The sequence below is a fragment of the Convolutriloba macropyga genome, chromosome 3 (genome assembly GCF_964194025.1).
Source record: "Convolutriloba macropyga chromosome 3, txConMacr16.3, whole genome shotgun sequence".
In the NCBI taxonomy this organism is placed as follows: Eukaryota; Metazoa; Xenacoelomorpha; order Acoela; family Convolutidae; genus Convolutriloba; species Convolutriloba macropyga.
Window position 1 is genome coordinate 37066384 of NC_134470.1, and position 16912 is coordinate 37083295.

Sequence of the window (16912 nt, forward strand, 5' to 3'; positions counted from 1 at the left end):
TAAAATAATTTTTTAGAACTATAATTTTTTTACAATTTGTGAAAATAGTTTACAATTTACGTTTTGTAACATAAACTGATTGTTTTTTAGAATTTGCAATACTATTGAAGAAAAGCAGTTTTTACAATTTGTAAAAAAATTTACAATTTGTAAAAACAAATTTTATACATTTTGTAAAAATTATTTTACAAAATGTAATTTTTTCTGCAAATATAAGAAACGCTGACTGTGTGCATGTATCAGTCAGTTGTTGCGTATAAACGCGTGATTGTGTGTGGGAGTGTGTGTGTGTGTGGGTGAGTGGGTAGTGTTGATGGAGGGGGGTACACATTTTTAGTAACTACTTTTTGATAACTTTTTTGATAATTTTTTAACACGCAGCCTTTTTCAAATACGTAGGTTGAATAAGTTGGGAATACATTTGACTATTTAGAATGAGTAAAATTGTTGAGGCAAAAATACTGTTTTTTGTACGTGAGGATAAAGCGTGTTGATATTAAGAGCTATGACAAATTAATGTGCTTGCTCTAACAAACAGGAAGTTATTTTAGCAAACACACATACTCACGCACGCATACACTCATACACAACACAAGCAAACACACATACTCACGCACACATACACTCATACACAACACAAACACAAACGCGCACTCAAAAGGGAACAATACAGCAGCTGAAAAAAGTGGGGGGAATTATGACGCTGTATGTTTTGCTATTGAAAAAATTGAAAAAGGAAAATGAATAAGCTTACTGTGTCATCTAAAAATAGAACATGATTAGTCGGGTAGGCTCCGAAAACCAAGGAAGAATGCATGTGCTGATTGGGTGCCGAGTATCACCCTATCGGCATATGTATTCTTCTCCACTGTTTTAGCATTTCTGTCCACTAAAAAAATGGAGCACTGTTTTTCAATTAAACACAAAACTGCGCCTAACAACTAATGAACGTAGTCTAACAATCTATACAACTTCGTTTGCCTCAATTTCTCGTAATGAGCTGAAAAGATTCAGAGAAACCAAATTAAATGCCGGGTAATCAGATGAAAGTGAGCTCTTAACTTTCAGAAAAGGAGCAACTTGTCGGAACAACTAGATCTAACAAATACTATGGACAAAGAGACAAACCAAAAATTATCTAACAATTTGACAAAACTCACCCATACCCATTTTCAAAATGAGAGCTGATGACAGATGAGACAGAACGACAACAATTAGGAAGAACCATATGAGCGAACTCATAAGAGAAAACACACTGACTAATGTCGGACAAATTACTCTCGAAAGCCAGGCGGGGCAATTTACTTCAGGGGCTGTTGCATCAATAAATTTTTTTAGTGGTAAAAAAATCCTCTCAGGGAAGGATTCGAAACCCCAGCATCCAGATTCCTGTACAGAAGCATTAAACACGGGGCTACGCGTCCCTTGCTACAATTTCCTATGCTACAATGGCTTTTATGCTATCAACAATCTTTACTTCGGAGTGAGAGCAGTTGAGATAACTCAAAAATGAGACAAGCTTGAATGCTATAGCAAAATGCAAAAACGGCCATCAAAAAATTTTGCATTAAAAAAGACAAGTTTAAAATAATTGCGGCAAGCTTCGTTTGAGAGCAATTAAACATAAGCAACCAAATGACTGCAAATGGGTTGGATTCAGCAGTCGCTAGCAAACTATGGCCACTGGGTGACTGAGGGAGGGAGTAAAAACTAATCTAGAGATAATGTCTGGAGAGATAAGGAGGAGATTATGAGAAGGCGTTCCAAATCAAGAATTTCCCTTTTGACTTTGAATTATGTCCACTCAGCAGTTTCAGCATTCGCATACTTATAGAGACTAATAAGATTTTTAAGGAACAGGTCAGTGAGTTAATATTTTTAGACTACAGCAGATTATCCTGTTTCTCATGACAAAAGTCAAGCAAACTCAATTGTTAGATGAAACATCGGTATTTTAAGAAAATCGCATAAAAAGAGCAACAGGACTAATAGAATTGTTAGAAACTCTTTTGTGCTGCAAAATTCTATTAAAATATCAATAATGGTAGACCGAGTATATCGTAACAAACACTTAGTTTGCTTTTATTTGATTCTTTAATTTTAAATTATATAAAGATTTCTATGAAACTCTTGCCTCAAAAAATTTCAAGGGGAAAAATTAAGCAAACTTTTTTAAAGGTCACTTAAAAGAAAGTCCTTCTCCTGAAATTGTAATCGCTTAACTCGGGGGCGGCGAGCCAATTCCTATATACGTTTACAGTAGTCAAATTAATAAATTAAAGCATCAAAAGCAAGAAAGACGGGCAGCAGAATTATGAACAAAACAAATATGGGCGTTAGAAATCAAAATGTGGCGATTTTGAATCATTATTTGAAATAAATTCAGAGACACCTAGATCAGCAGCCTCCCTTCTTCTACAATGGTTCCTATGGATGTACGTACGCCCGGAGGCAGAGTACTTTTGCCCTAATGTAAGCGATCACGTCGAATGCGATTATCCTTCGCTAGTAGTTCAGCTCCTTGGATTCAAGATATTTGTAGGAATCCGGTATGCTTCTTGGTCAACTCTTGGCATACAGATTAACCGAACAACGCTCTGCTGACAGGTGACTCGAAGAAGCTCTAAGCTTTGTTGTCTAGTCGAGCTTCGTCTATCTATCTGCGAAGGTTTCAAATTGCAAAATCTGGACACAGGGCTCTATTTCGATATCGCCAAACTCATTTAACGGGTTGGCAAAAGAATCATGGATTTCATTGTGTCTGATGTGTGTATAGCCAACTTTTGTTCAAGGCAGAGAGCGCGCTACATTGAAAATTTCTCGGCATGCTCACATTGATAGCAATTTCACAAGATCCATATATATATCTAAGGGCAATCCTCATCCATATCTCTAAACTCTCCATTGGTTAGATCGAGAGGTTCCTTTAGCCAGCATGATGCTCTTTTTTACATAGCCAACTCTAGAGAACGCGCCTCCTTTTCATGATCTTTCAACGCCAATTTTTTCGCTCGTGCCTGTTCCTAATATTTTACTGAAAATTCCTGATGAAATTCTGCATCATTAGAGTCAAGATACAATAGCGACGCACATATCTGAACGGATCTTTTATTCGTTTGCCCCGTATTGGCGTGGAAGAATGCTTAGGTCAACGTCTCTAAATCGAAGAGAAATGACCTTCCAATATTTTGTTTTTGGCTTCACGCATCAGACAGTCAGAACTTTGCGTAGTTGCAATAAAAGTCAATTTATGTTGCAATCCATTCGTAAATGATTTGTATAACTTTTGAGGGGAAACCTTACTATTGGCCGAGTTTTCTAAGCATGCCGAATAGTTCATTAACTTTTCTGTCATGAAATAATTGCACCTCTTATCAGAACCAATAATTAAAACCGGAAAACGACGATCTTCAATGATATCCACATCGACTCCAGGGATATGTTTATTGGCTTTCTGAAATTCCGCTTTTGTAATAAGAAGACATTTGAATAAATTGTAACCAAGCTGCCATGTTAATTGAGCTTATCTAGTATAACTCTTACTGATATAAGGCTACCAGCCACGTTACCGTCACCTCCGTACCATTTGAGTAAAATTTTGATCTTCAAGCATGTCGATTAGCCGATTTATAGCAACGCCGTACATTGCCATGACTATTGGATCACTTTATGATGTACCCTCTTGGGACTTGATTACCAACTGATCAAAAAAAGGTCTGATGGCGTCCTATACGAGTTTCTAACAGCCGTATAAAGGATTTTGATGTCTTCGGGGCAAAATCTCCATTTAGCTGTTAAATGCAATCTTGGCTTCAATCAGAAAAATAGCTTTGGTACAAAATGGAACGGCAAACGCCGATTTTTTATATAGTTTACGACATATTTGGCGCCGGCTTTGTAACTACATGGGTGCTTTTCTTGTACATCATCGAGTACGTTGTGATTTTTTCCCTCCAAAATCCCTCTATCGGATGTTGATAGCACACCGCCCTTTGAATCGCTTGAAAGACGACATAAAGAATTCGATATCTTACCAGACTCCATTTGTTTGTCGAATGCTTTTAATTCATCCACTTCTCGTTTTCCAATTAATTTCCGTTAAGGCTCCTGAAGTGCCGTCGTCTCTTTAAACAGGTAAAAACTAAACGACCAAGCTTAGGACAATGGCCCACCAGATAAAGTAAATGCGCAAGCAATTTAGATCACGCACTAATCGTGCCAAATAAAACAACAGGAAATGTAAACATAGCTGGCAGATTGCCAGAAAATAGCCGCAATAGACTCGTAGATCGGCAGTCTCAAAAAGAAACAGTAAAAAAGACAGACCAAAAAAAATTGTCTTTTCATTGAAGACTGATATGTTATATTTTGACTAAAAATCTATAAATTGCCGCTGCCTCTATTAGCTGCTCTCAAATAACCTTCATTTAGAGTGACAAACACCCATTTGACCTTATCTCTTTGAATTAAAGTAAAAAGTCAATTTCAAAGTGAGGAAGTCATTTTTGAGAGTGAGGTAAGTCAAGTGTGACCAAAAATTTAATCACGCGATTGAACAAAAAAACTCGCTCCACTAAGAGCGAAAAATGACGTCACGCATGCAATTCAGTTGAAATTGCATGAACGAATGAACAAAAAGTGGCTGTGACGTCATATGGTCGTAACAAAAATCATGACGACGAAATAAAAAAAAACCAAGAGAAGGCCAATAATAGCCCCAGCTATCGCTGTGCGGCTATTAATAAAAACATGTATTCAACAGAACAAATGCAAAACTAAGTTGCAAACACTACAATACAAAATAATCATGAACAATTCTGGCGCGTAGGACAACAAAAAGAACCTAATTCCAAAAACGTCGGACGAATTGCTCTCGAAGAACTGGCGAGGCAATTAATTTAGAAGGGGGCATGGGCAAGAGAAAATTTTATGATGCAAAAACTTCGGACTAGGCAGAGGCTTGAACCAGCGTCCCACCGGAAGAGAATCCGAGACGCTAACCACTATGCTAAACGGTCTATGCACGATCGGTTTTGTTATTGCAACAGACTCAATTTCTGAATGCTCATAAGTGAAAACATAAACCGACTAAAAAAGACACACGTTTAAAATAGTTGCTTCAAACTTTGTTCGAGAGCATTTATTGAAAAGCAATTGCTGTAAAGAAAAAAAATCAAAAAGTCAAGCGTGAAAAGGACACTCGAAAATGTGAAAAAGAAAGAATACGTTATAGAAAAAAAAGTAAAGCAAAAAAATTGCATAAAAAAGACACGTTTACAAGAAATGCTTCAAACTTCGAGAGCAATAAGGAGGCAAAGAAACAAAAATAACCCAAGACATGCGCAAAAAAAGAAGGTTCTACTAAAAAAAACTTTCAAAACTCACTGTTTCAGCATTTCTGTCCAATAAGAATTAGGCAGCTGTTTTAAATCGAACAAGAAGCTGCGTTTAAAAGCTAAATCAACGTACTCGAAGGTTCTATGCCATTTTGCCTGACTCAGTTTCCGTTAATGAGCTGCACAGACGCCAAGAACCGGAATCAAATTCCGCACAAAAGTCAAAAATCTGTGCAACTCCTGGGCGCAGTACAATGCGTGATCAAAAGGCAGTAACAAAACTAATAAAAATAGATTGAATGAGTGAAGAGAATGGAAACAAATGTGGCGAAATTTTCATTTGACTTTAGTGGTAGTAAACTGCCACAAAATTTCACCGGCTAAAAATCATGAATGTGCGACTAATTTAGATTGCGCAAAACAAACAGTCAAGTGGGGGCCTGATCAACAGGATGACTCAAATGGTCGACACTTAATTTTGTTTCAACTGGACGACAAATCCATGCATTCTCAATTTTAATCCACAATGTAGTCACAAGCATCCATAACGACTAATTTAAACAGGAAAGAAGGAAAAATCATATAGTTTACTATAAAATGTCCCTCGCGGGCCATGTCCGTGCCTCAGCGGCCCGTGGGACTCGATATGAATCTATCACAACCGAACGTGTGAGCGCGCCCGAATCTATCACAACTGGCCCTTCAATTATAAGCGCATATTGATATTTTGCATGTATTAATTAATTCGGTGTCGTCCGTTTGAAACGCCCCCAAGTTAGGTACTCAAACTCGCTCAAAAGCCAAAAACAGTCGATAGAAAACCTTGGATAAAAGGTACGCTCGTCTACGAAAATGGCTTCATACTTCGTTCGAGAGCAATTACCAACAATTCATTAATTTGAACAATAAATACAAGCCGACAAAAAATCGGATGAGTTGATCTCCAACAACAAGCTTGATCTCAATTTAATTCAGTGCGTATAAATCCTTGGATATAACTTTGCTAAAAATCTTCAAATGATGTCTTAGACTTATGGACCCCTGCTGAGTGAAAAAAAAATAAACTAAATTTGGTGCCTTTTTCATACGACTTAGCACTAAATTCCCGCGAACTGTTCAGCTGCTTAAATTCTGAATGAGAGCAACTTCAATGAGGCAAAAATCGAGAATCACTCAAACGATCGAAAGAATGTCCTAAAGTGAAACCATCCACACAAATTTCGCGTGAAGACACGCACGTGTATAACAATTGCTCCAAACTTCCTTCGATAGCAATTTAAAAATTTCCAAAAAAATTTCCATCAACTGAAAATGAATTCTAACCTGTATCGCGTAATAGGCCTAGGAAGTCCTGCTCCTCAAGCCCGTAGAAGTTCTCTGGTCGTTGTATGTGGGTCAAAAGACAACCAGACGTACATAGCTCCATTATTAGCACCGGACTTTGACTCACCGCCTGGAACAGCAAATAGTCTCCTCTTAAACATCTATTCTGTAGAAAGATAAGATTCAAGCATCATTAAGTTATCGTTGCTGCAACCAACGCTTAGAAAAAAACTTTAAATTTATATTGCCTGTTAAAATTTATCAAATAAAAAACTTATCATTTGCGGCCTCCTTTACTTAAATCGAAATCTTTCATCTCCAAATAATTTTATTTGAACTAAGCTTTAAAGTGTAGAAGTCATTTGCTGAGAGTGAATTAAATCATGTCTGATCAAAACAGTATCATGAAGATGACCCTAATTTTATTTACAACAGAAGCCTCATTACACAAAATTTCGACTCTCATTACACAAAATTTCGACCTCAAAAGATTGTAATTCAAATCTTTGTTATGTCAAATCTTCGTTGTGAGTCAAGTCACGTATTATCAAAATCTGACAACGCAAATGACAAAACTCTTGGTTGTCGAGGAAGCAAATGCAATTGATGAGAGGACAATCATAACAATTGAATTTTCAGCTGTTTTGTATGAACAAATGGGTAACAACTTGTTCTTTAACTGTTCTCACTTAGATGCCTTAGAGGCCATAAACAACTTTGCTCAAAGCCAACGAGAGCCAAAAAAAAGGACAATCAATGAGAAATAGAATCAAAGAGATTTTGAAGTGGCGCTCAAAGTCAATAAATACAATACTATATCAAAATTGTTAAACACAGCAATTTAACTAGCAATAAAAACAAAAATCATAAAAACCCTTGGATAAAAAAATGTTGAAAACGTCAATTAAATCATTAGCTACAGAAAATTATTGGATCAATTATAACTAAATTAGAAAGCCGATCACTCCTCCCATCATTGACACTAAGTGGCACAACAATTACTCAACTGATGCTTTTTGAGAGCAAACGGCTTCGAAGTCGTTAAAGCAATGAAAACTTAAAAGAAAAAAAAATAAACCCATCAAAGCAATCGACTAACGTCGGGCGAATTGCTCTCAAACGACCGGCAAGCGGTCGGCTTCGTCAGTAGCCAGCCACGGTTGTGAGGCTAGCTTTAGCTTAATTGAATGGGCGCAAGGTGAGCGCAGCGTGGGGGGGGGGGGGGGTCTGGGGGCAATAGTTGTGGGGGGGGGGGGGGTCTTTGGCTGCACAGGGCGCTTACGGCCTGAACGATGTGCAGGAGTGGGGATGGGGGTTAAGTGAGGGGGAGGGGCTGATATGGGGGAGTGGGGTTCTGGTGGAGGGGGGGGTCAACCTCTTAGAACCGCCCTTCATGCCATAAGTATAATTCTCTAAAACAGTTTCTGTGAATCGCATACTTGGAGACCAGGAGCTGAAAGGCTCTCAGAGAAAGCCTGAAAGGCTTAATGCCCGCTATAAAAATAAGCCAACAAAGTTTCAACGCTTTGGAAACCGTCAACCATCAACTAAAACCACTTATGCCTCCTCTGAAAGCCAATTAGACGTGTTACAATTAAACAGAATAGTAACAGGTCAACAAAAGAACAACAAATACAGGCAGAATACAAAATCACTCATACTTTTAAAACTCAGGTAAAATTTGCAAAAAAACGCACAACGATCAGCTGCGTAATTATGGATTTGAAAAATTGCAACAATTCGCCACTAGAAAATACGTACATTTCAAATAGGCAACGCGATCACATTCGCCACTCAATTTCAAAAACCATCAACCAGTAAAAACTAGACTTTGGAATGTATTTTGTAAAAAAAATAAAAACTGGAAACTACTGAAAACAGAAGTCAAATTGCCACGTACGTACGTACGTACGTACGTACGTACGTACGTACGTACGTACGCACGCACGCACGCACGCACACACACACACACACACACACACACACACACACACACACACACACACGCACGCACGCACGCACGCACGCACGCACGCACGAACGCACGCACGCACGCACGCACGCACGCACCCACACACATACACACGCACGCACACACGTACATGCACAAACACACACACAAACGCACGCACGCACACACACACACACGCACGCACGCACCCACACACACACGCACGCACGCACACACATACATACATGCACAAACACACACACACACACACACACACACACACGCACGCACACACACACACACACACACACACGCACACACACACACACACACACACACACACACACACGCATCCACACACATACACACGCACGCACACACGCACACACACACACACACACACACACACACACACACACACACACACACGCATACACATACACAAACACGAGAATAAGAACCCTCTTCTCAGAAATTGTTTTGTAAGGTCTTTTTCTACTTGTTTTGGCTGGAGCAAAAGCATCCCTAAAATTTGACTTCCAAAACAAACAAACCCACAAACGTCGCACAAATTGCTTAAAACAGACTGCCAAGCGGTTGCCACGACGTCAGTAGCTGGCTGGGGCTTAGAGAAATAGTTAAGGCTAACTGAGAGAAGCGATAGAAAAAGGGGCGCATTGGAAGGACTTAATTGAGGACGGATATGCCGGTGAGGGGTGTGTGTTGGTTGTTCGGTGTAGGGGGAGAATCGGAAAGTCAGCGCAGGCGTTTGGAAAGTCAGAAGCATCTTACCAAAATTCGAACAAAAAGACCCAAGGACTAATATAATTGCTACAAATTTTAATCGAGAGAAATTAAATATAACCGACTAACGTCGGGCGAATTGCTCTCAAACAACCGGCGAGCGGTTGGCTTCGTCAGTAGCTAGCCACGGTTTAGTGAGGCAAGCTTTAGCTTCATTCGACTCTGCAACTTTTAGTTTTCTAACCTTGTTAGTAAATAAATCAAATAAAAAACTGATATTTTAAAATTTGCAAAATATTGCAAAATTTAAAAGAAAAGCTTCCAGATTTCGCAGTAGAATGTTCAAAACTATTTTTTGTCTTTGGAGTTACGTCAAGTCTTGAAAAGCTTCGTTGGCCAGTAATGATCGTTAAACTCATAAAAGTCCATTAAAATTCAAATATTTTGAAAACAATCGCAAATTTTAACAAAATCTTGCTAAAATTCAAAATACTAAAATCTTCAAAACCATTGCATGTCTCAAGAGACTATCCAGTATCCCTATCCAGTATCCCTAAGCTTTAAATAGTTTCACTGGCTCAAAAAAATCAAACTTGGAACATGATAATAATTTTCCGAAAATATGAAAAATAAATTTTATCAAAAAATTGCTAAGGCTGGAGTCATTAAAAAATTGATGACCAAACCATTAGCTCTAGAAACTATTCAGCAGTTTATTATCAAACAACGGAGGAGCTCCCTAGGACCCTGGTGCCGGAAAAAACGATAAAAAAAATCAAAGATTAAAAATAACTTGAAAAAGTGCAAAATTTTTTTAAAAATTGCTGATATTAAAATCTTGACAAAAATTCTATTACATCTAGAAGCTATGCAGATAATCAAACCCAACGGGAGGTTTTGTGGCTCTTGAGGCTGGAGAAACCTAAAAAATGACAAAAATTCAAATTGAAAAAAATTGAAAGTTGCCTAAAAAAGTGCTAAAATTTCTGATAATAAAAGTTGAAAACTAATCCATGGCCAAAAAAAATTTTCAAGTGACTTATTATCAAATCCTTACGGAGGTTTTGTGTTAGGCTGAAAAACCTGAATATTGACAAAAAAAATGACAAAAAAATTGAAATTGCAAGTTTTGTTAAAAAAAATGCTAAAATTCGTGTTGTTTAGAAATTATACAGTAACCTATTGTCAAACCCTAGAGGAGGTTCCTTGGTTCTTGAGGCTGAAAAAACCTAAAAAACGACAAAAATGTTCAAAAAAACTTGAAAGCAAGTTTTATCAAAAAATTGCTAAAATTTGTGACATTAAAAAATTGCAAAACTATTCCATGGCCGATAAAAATTTGTCAGTAACTTATTATCGAACCCTTTAGGACGTTTTCTGGCCCCTGCGTGTGGAAAGACGTGAAAACCGAAAAGACGGCCGGCCGATTGCAGGAAAACAGCCGCGATAGACGCTTGTGGCCTACCATGAATTGAAACAACTAAAGAACTAAGATTGACAGATCGATCACCAGTCCCCTAATGGACCACTTGACCTTTTGGGTTAGATTCGGACTGTCAATTTTATGACACATACGGTCTATAAGGGCAAAGCCCTAAAAGGCTTTTTCAGAATTGATATTCGAAATCAAAAACTCAGGACTCTAATACTCAAGAATTAGGGCATATAAGTTTGGCACTACTTAGATGCACACTATTGATCTTCAACTAGTAAATGTCTAAAAAATTTAAAGTTCCATAAATGAGTTCAGAAGTCATTTTTTAGTGAGGTAAGTCACGCAATTGACCTAAAAGCAGCAATGACGTCACGAACACAAATTTTAACTACAAAGCAGTAGAAGTCACTGAAGTCATTAAAAAAGTCAATTCCAAGAAGTCAGGGTAAGACAAAACAAAAATCTGTTAGACGTTAAAAATAGGAGCGCAATAATAGCCGCCTGGAATTGCGAACGCGGTTATTAATAAATGTCCGCTTGTGCCCCTCGCACATTATGCAGAAGATCTTTAAACTGCATTACAATAACCCAAAATTTCCGTTGTTTCAATTTCATTTCAACTCTCTAATTAAGATAACAGAACACCAATAAAAACGAACTCAAGGCAAACCACTGCTGCTCAAGACCTAAATCAGTAAACTGACAGTAATTTAGTACAAAGTCCAACTAAATCGAGAACCGTATTAAGATAAATTGGAAACAGAAAAAAATTTTGCTAACATTCGAAAAAGAAATCTACCAAATGCCACTATTTATTATCCGAAAAATTTCACGAAACTTAACAGAAAGCTCTCTGATCTAAATGTTGATCAGTATAGGAAGAACAATGCATTAAAATGTTGCAAAATCATACAAATATTTTATCAACACGTTAATTAATATTCAATCCTATCTGTATTGTAATGACTAAAAGCTTTCAAAAAATTATAAGAACACGTGGAAAAGTACAACTGCATTCAACATTTAAGCATTCAGGAACTGCACGTGAAAAATTATATTAGTTGGTATGAATTACTCTCATTATACTAGTAAAAAAACTGCTTAATGCAAAGAAATGGGAGATTTAAGGAGACCGACCTGTCAAAGTCACTCCTTTTTTCGAGATTTTGTTCATATTGTGAAGTTAATGTCCCCAAAACTAACAAAAGACGGAATAAGTATAAACCAAAAAGAACTACGTTTTGATACTCAATGCTAATTGAATACGGATAACTAAAGTATTGGTCGAACGAAAAGTCGCATTAAAAGACCGCAGGATTGATAAAATTGTTGAAATTCGTTTGAGAGCCATTTAAAAAACCTATCTCGCAACATTTGGTGTTGGGTCCCAAATAAAATGTTGACGTTATAAAAAAAAAACTAATGCAAATAATTAGCTATGAAAAGTATTAACGCATCAAAATCAAACCTTCAAAACAGGCTAATGCCTAAAAGTTGCTTCTATTACAACTGTTTAACTTCATGAGCACCAAATTAGCAGGTAACTTTTACAGAACCTGAAATGCCATTTGTGAAGAAAACGAACACATATGTATTCCCTTGAATTTAGATAGAAAGGCTGACTCACCTCATTCTCAAATGTGAGGACTTTGACAATGTTTTTGTGTTGAATGTTGCGGAGGATTAAATATTCGTTAGCCTTGAGGTTGTCCCGTTGATGATACAGTTTCACAGCCACCCACTCTCCAGTCTCCTGTACACAAATAAACTCTTAGACGTCATAATATTAACACTGCAGTTAAGTTACTGTATAATGTTCCATCTTCGCCCCGCTCAGTTGCAGTAAATGGCGCTAAATCAAAGTTACGCTTTATCTTAAATAATTTTAATTAAGATATTATCTATATAATATATAACAATGAGGCTCGGTAATGTGCGTATGCGCATAAAGTTCCGACCCCATTGATCCACATTTTTGGCATAAATGTCTATCAAATGAGGAACAGATAGAAAACCCCAAAAATTCAAGTAATTTAAAAAAAATGTGTATGAAGAAAGATCGCCTTCGAAGCAAATGACTCATTGGAGTAAAAAATGCCGCAGTAGATTGATGATATCAGTCATTATTAGGAAAGCAAGTCAAGACGAACAACAAAATCAAACAACAATAACAAATATTAATTACATCAAAACTTTATGTCCATTTTAAAAAATAACTTACAAGCTCAAAATACCGTCGGATAAAATTGAAACTAAACAAAATAACTTGTAATTTTCTAGAAAACACATGGGACCACTCTATAAAAAGGCTCGGTAACAATTAGACAGAAAAGAAGAAAAAACAGCAAAGAAAAAAAATTGGCTTATATTTTTAAAAACAATTAATTTCAAAGGAAGGAAAACCATTAGATCGAAATTCAAAACGTCCAATACGTTTATGATCACATACGCCTCTATAAGAGGGCATTAAGACCTGTCATTGATCAATTTTTTATGCGGTTACAAAAAGAACAACAAATATAGACAACAAATGCAACTAAAACTTGCGAGAAAACGCTGTCGAAGCCGAAAGGCCGTATTTGGTCCCTCAAAACAAGTTCAAAGGAGCCTTCCTCGAAGGCTACAAAATGTGGCATATGCCTTCTCATTAATGAGACTAGGCTACAAGACTACCAAAAAAGGGCAGTATTAATTAACTTGTTTTTTTTCGAAAACAGTTATTTTCAAAGTCATGAAAGCCGTTAGCTACAAAAAGAAATAATTACATAGGTTGGTCTATTCGTTTAAAGGAAGCGCTTGAGACCTGTAACTATTCCGAATTTGTCTTACATCTACAAAAAGAACGTTAAATATAGAGGAAAACCCGCGCCGAAGCCAGTGAATTCATAACGAATTCTTAAAATAATAGATTTTGTACACTTGCACCCTACCTCGACAACAATAATGTCAAATGAGACCTGTAATTAACGAGACTTATTAACAAATAGACAAAAAAAACAAATGCCAGATAGACAGAGTTAAGTTTTATTTTTAAACAATTGTTTTCAAAGTCATGAAAGCCATCAGCTATCTACTCAAATCAGAATAAAGGCTCATTTATTCCTCCATTAAATGCCAATGAGACCTGTCATTCTCCAGGTAATTTCATACAACTAAATAGACATTAAAAACGACAGTTAAAGTCTATTGTAAAATATTCAACTAAATTCATCGAGAAGGTGGTGTCGAAGCCGTTAAAACCATAATCTATGCCTTTCAAGACTTTTAAAAGTGCCCTATTTTGGAACGACAACAATGTAATATGTGAACTGTCAAAAATGTGATAACGTGACAAAACGAGAAAAAAAAACATGAGAAACGGGCCTATACCTAAAAATAAAAAAATTGAAATCTAGTAGTATCAAAGCCAGAAAACCATAACTTAACGATCAAAACCGAAAAAACGATTAAAAATCAGTATAAAGAACAGGACAACGAGCATTCTTTCTTTGTTCAAACTAATCTACAAATTGATGGAATTAAAAGAAAAACAGTGGCGAAGTTCAATAAGCCATTGTTTATTTAAAAAGCGAAAACTTTTAAAAGTAAAAACGAGCATAATACTTCGAGTAAAGAAAAAGGATACATTAAATTAAGACTGGCTAGGAAGCAATTTGGACCTATCAACAGTGGGCATTGTTGTGAATTGTTGTGTTCTTTAAAAAAAAGCTCGAATTTTTTTAAAGACCGACTGATTACTATCCGAAATATTTTTTCGATTGTAACAGTCCAAGATTGAACCAAAACCAACCCCGCTGTTGCTGTTCGTCCTATTAGAACACTCAACTGTTTCGAATGCTTTAGATCTAGATAACGTGTTAAATAAAAGATCAAAAATAAATGCTGCGTTTTTGAGAATCATAGAGAAAAGTTAGCAAAAAACGGCAAAATTTTGATTATAGACTACTCTCAATTGAAGTGGAAGTAAAACTAGCTCCCTTTGTAATTTAGAAAGATTGTGTCTGTTGTTTTGGGGTGTGTTCTTTCGGCAAAATTAATCAAAGTATACTAAAGAGCTTATTTCGGACACTTTTTGCTGAAAAAGGCTGAAATTTGAAAAATTTAGCCAAAAATTCTGCCAGAAAAATTAAACCAAAATAGTCAATAAACTTTTTTGTTTCTAAAAATAAAATCAACAGTACTGTTGTTAACAATTTCTTATAGTTTAGCAAAATTGACAAAAAATTTAAGCCAAAACTCCGGAAAAACAACGGAAATCCGTCTATTATTCACAAAATCTCAACCCTCAATTACTCCCTATAAAATACATAATTAAAAAAAACTACTTAATGCCGAATTTTACGCTGAAGGGGTTTTTTAATGATACCAATCACATCACAGCTCTGTACGATATATATATATATATATATATATATATATATAAATAATAAATATATTTTTATATATATATATATATATATATATATATATCGTACATATATATATATATATATATATATATATATATATATATATATATATACATATTTATTATTACTCAAATGGGTTTTTTTGTTCAGACAATTTTGACCGATATATATATATATATATATATATATATATATATATAAATATATAAAAATATATATATATATATATATATCGGTCAAAATTGTCTGAACAAAAAAACCAATTGGAGTATATAATTCCTCCCCCTCACGAGGGATCGGAACAAAATAAAAAATAACCGACTAACGTCGGGCAAATTGATCTCAAACCACCCGCGAGCGGTTGGCTTCCTTAACAGCTAGCCACGGTTTAGTGACCGCCGCAAACTACCTCTTTATCCCGTTTCTAAAGACGAAATTCAAATGGGTCAGACGAAAAATCCGCCAAGCAAAAAATTGCATAAAAGACAAACAGGATTAACATATTTGCTACAATTTGCTTTTGAGAGCAATTAACAATGGTTTCCTAAAAAGTGCCTGTTAGATCATTTATGATAAAAAATATTTCAACTATATCTCATTGATAATGAGGATCAGAGATGATGACATTACGCTACAACAGCAGCTGAAGTGCGGCATCAACAAAGGGATAGAGAGAGAGTGTGTGTGAGAGAGAGATAAAACGTGAACAAGAAAGAGAAGGAAAGGAACCCTAACCGAAAGAGAGAGAAAGAGATAGGAATATCTTCCATGATTGGATTTGACACTGCTAGTTTTTTAACCTTGTTAATAAATAAATCATAACGAAAATAACTGAAGAAGGCAAAATTAAAAAAAAAACTTTTCAAATTCGCAAAAAAATTCAAAACATTTTTTGTCTCGAAAGTTCTGTCAAGTAACCCATCTGCGAGACTTGAAAAAATTTGTTGGCCAGTAATGGTCGTTAAACGCACAAAAACTTTAAAAATATGCAAAATTTAACAAAATCTTGCTAAAATTCAAGACATTAATATCTTAATAACCAATTCATTGTCTCAAGAGACTATCCGGTATCCCTGTTTCAAACCTGAAATAGTTTCACATGCTCAAAGATCCATACTCTTGAAACATAAAAATTTTCAAAAAAATTGAACAAATTAAAATTTATCCAAAAATTACTAAAGCTGGAGTCAAAAAAAAGTTGATCACCATCCCATTAACTCTAGAAACTATGCAGCAGCTTGGATGAGGTCCCAGCTATTATTAAACCTTGGAGGAGGTCCCAGGGCCTCTGTTGTCGGAAAAAATTCAAAAACAAGAAAAAATTGAAAAATTTTAAAAATTCTTTAAATTAGAGAAATTTAAATCCTGAAGAGCATTCCATTACATCTATAAGATATGCAGTAACATATTATCAGATCTTAGAGGAAGCTCCGCAACCCTTGAGGCTAGAGAAATCCAAAATATGACAATATTGAAAAAAAAATTTGAAAAACTTGCAAATTTCACAAAACAAATTGCTAAAACTTGTAATATTAAAAAGCTGAAAATTAATCCATGACACAATAAATTTCCAGTAACTTATTATCAAACCCTAACGGAGGTTTTCTGACCCTTGAGGTTCAAAAAATCTGAATAATGACTAAATGTCAAAAAATTGAAGAAATGGCAAAAAATATCAAAAATATGCTAAAATTTGTGATGTTAAAAATCTTGC

General features: G+C 35.8%; 1 protein-coding gene across 1 annotated transcript in view; it reads right to left on the reverse strand.

Annotated features, from left to right (window-relative positions):
- The window catches only part of LOC142336181 (uncharacterized), a 545590-nt gene that overhangs the window by 115726 nt on the left and 412952 nt on the right, over nt 1-16912 (reverse strand). Inside the window, exons 3-4 of the mRNA XM_075384812.1 lie at nt 12417-12542; nt 6660-6789 (exon numbers count right to left, since the gene is read on the reverse strand). Coding sequence (XP_075240927.1) covers nt 6660-6789; nt 12417-12542 — 256 coding nt within the window. The remainder of the gene's footprint in view (nt 1-6659; nt 6790-12416; nt 12543-16912) is intronic.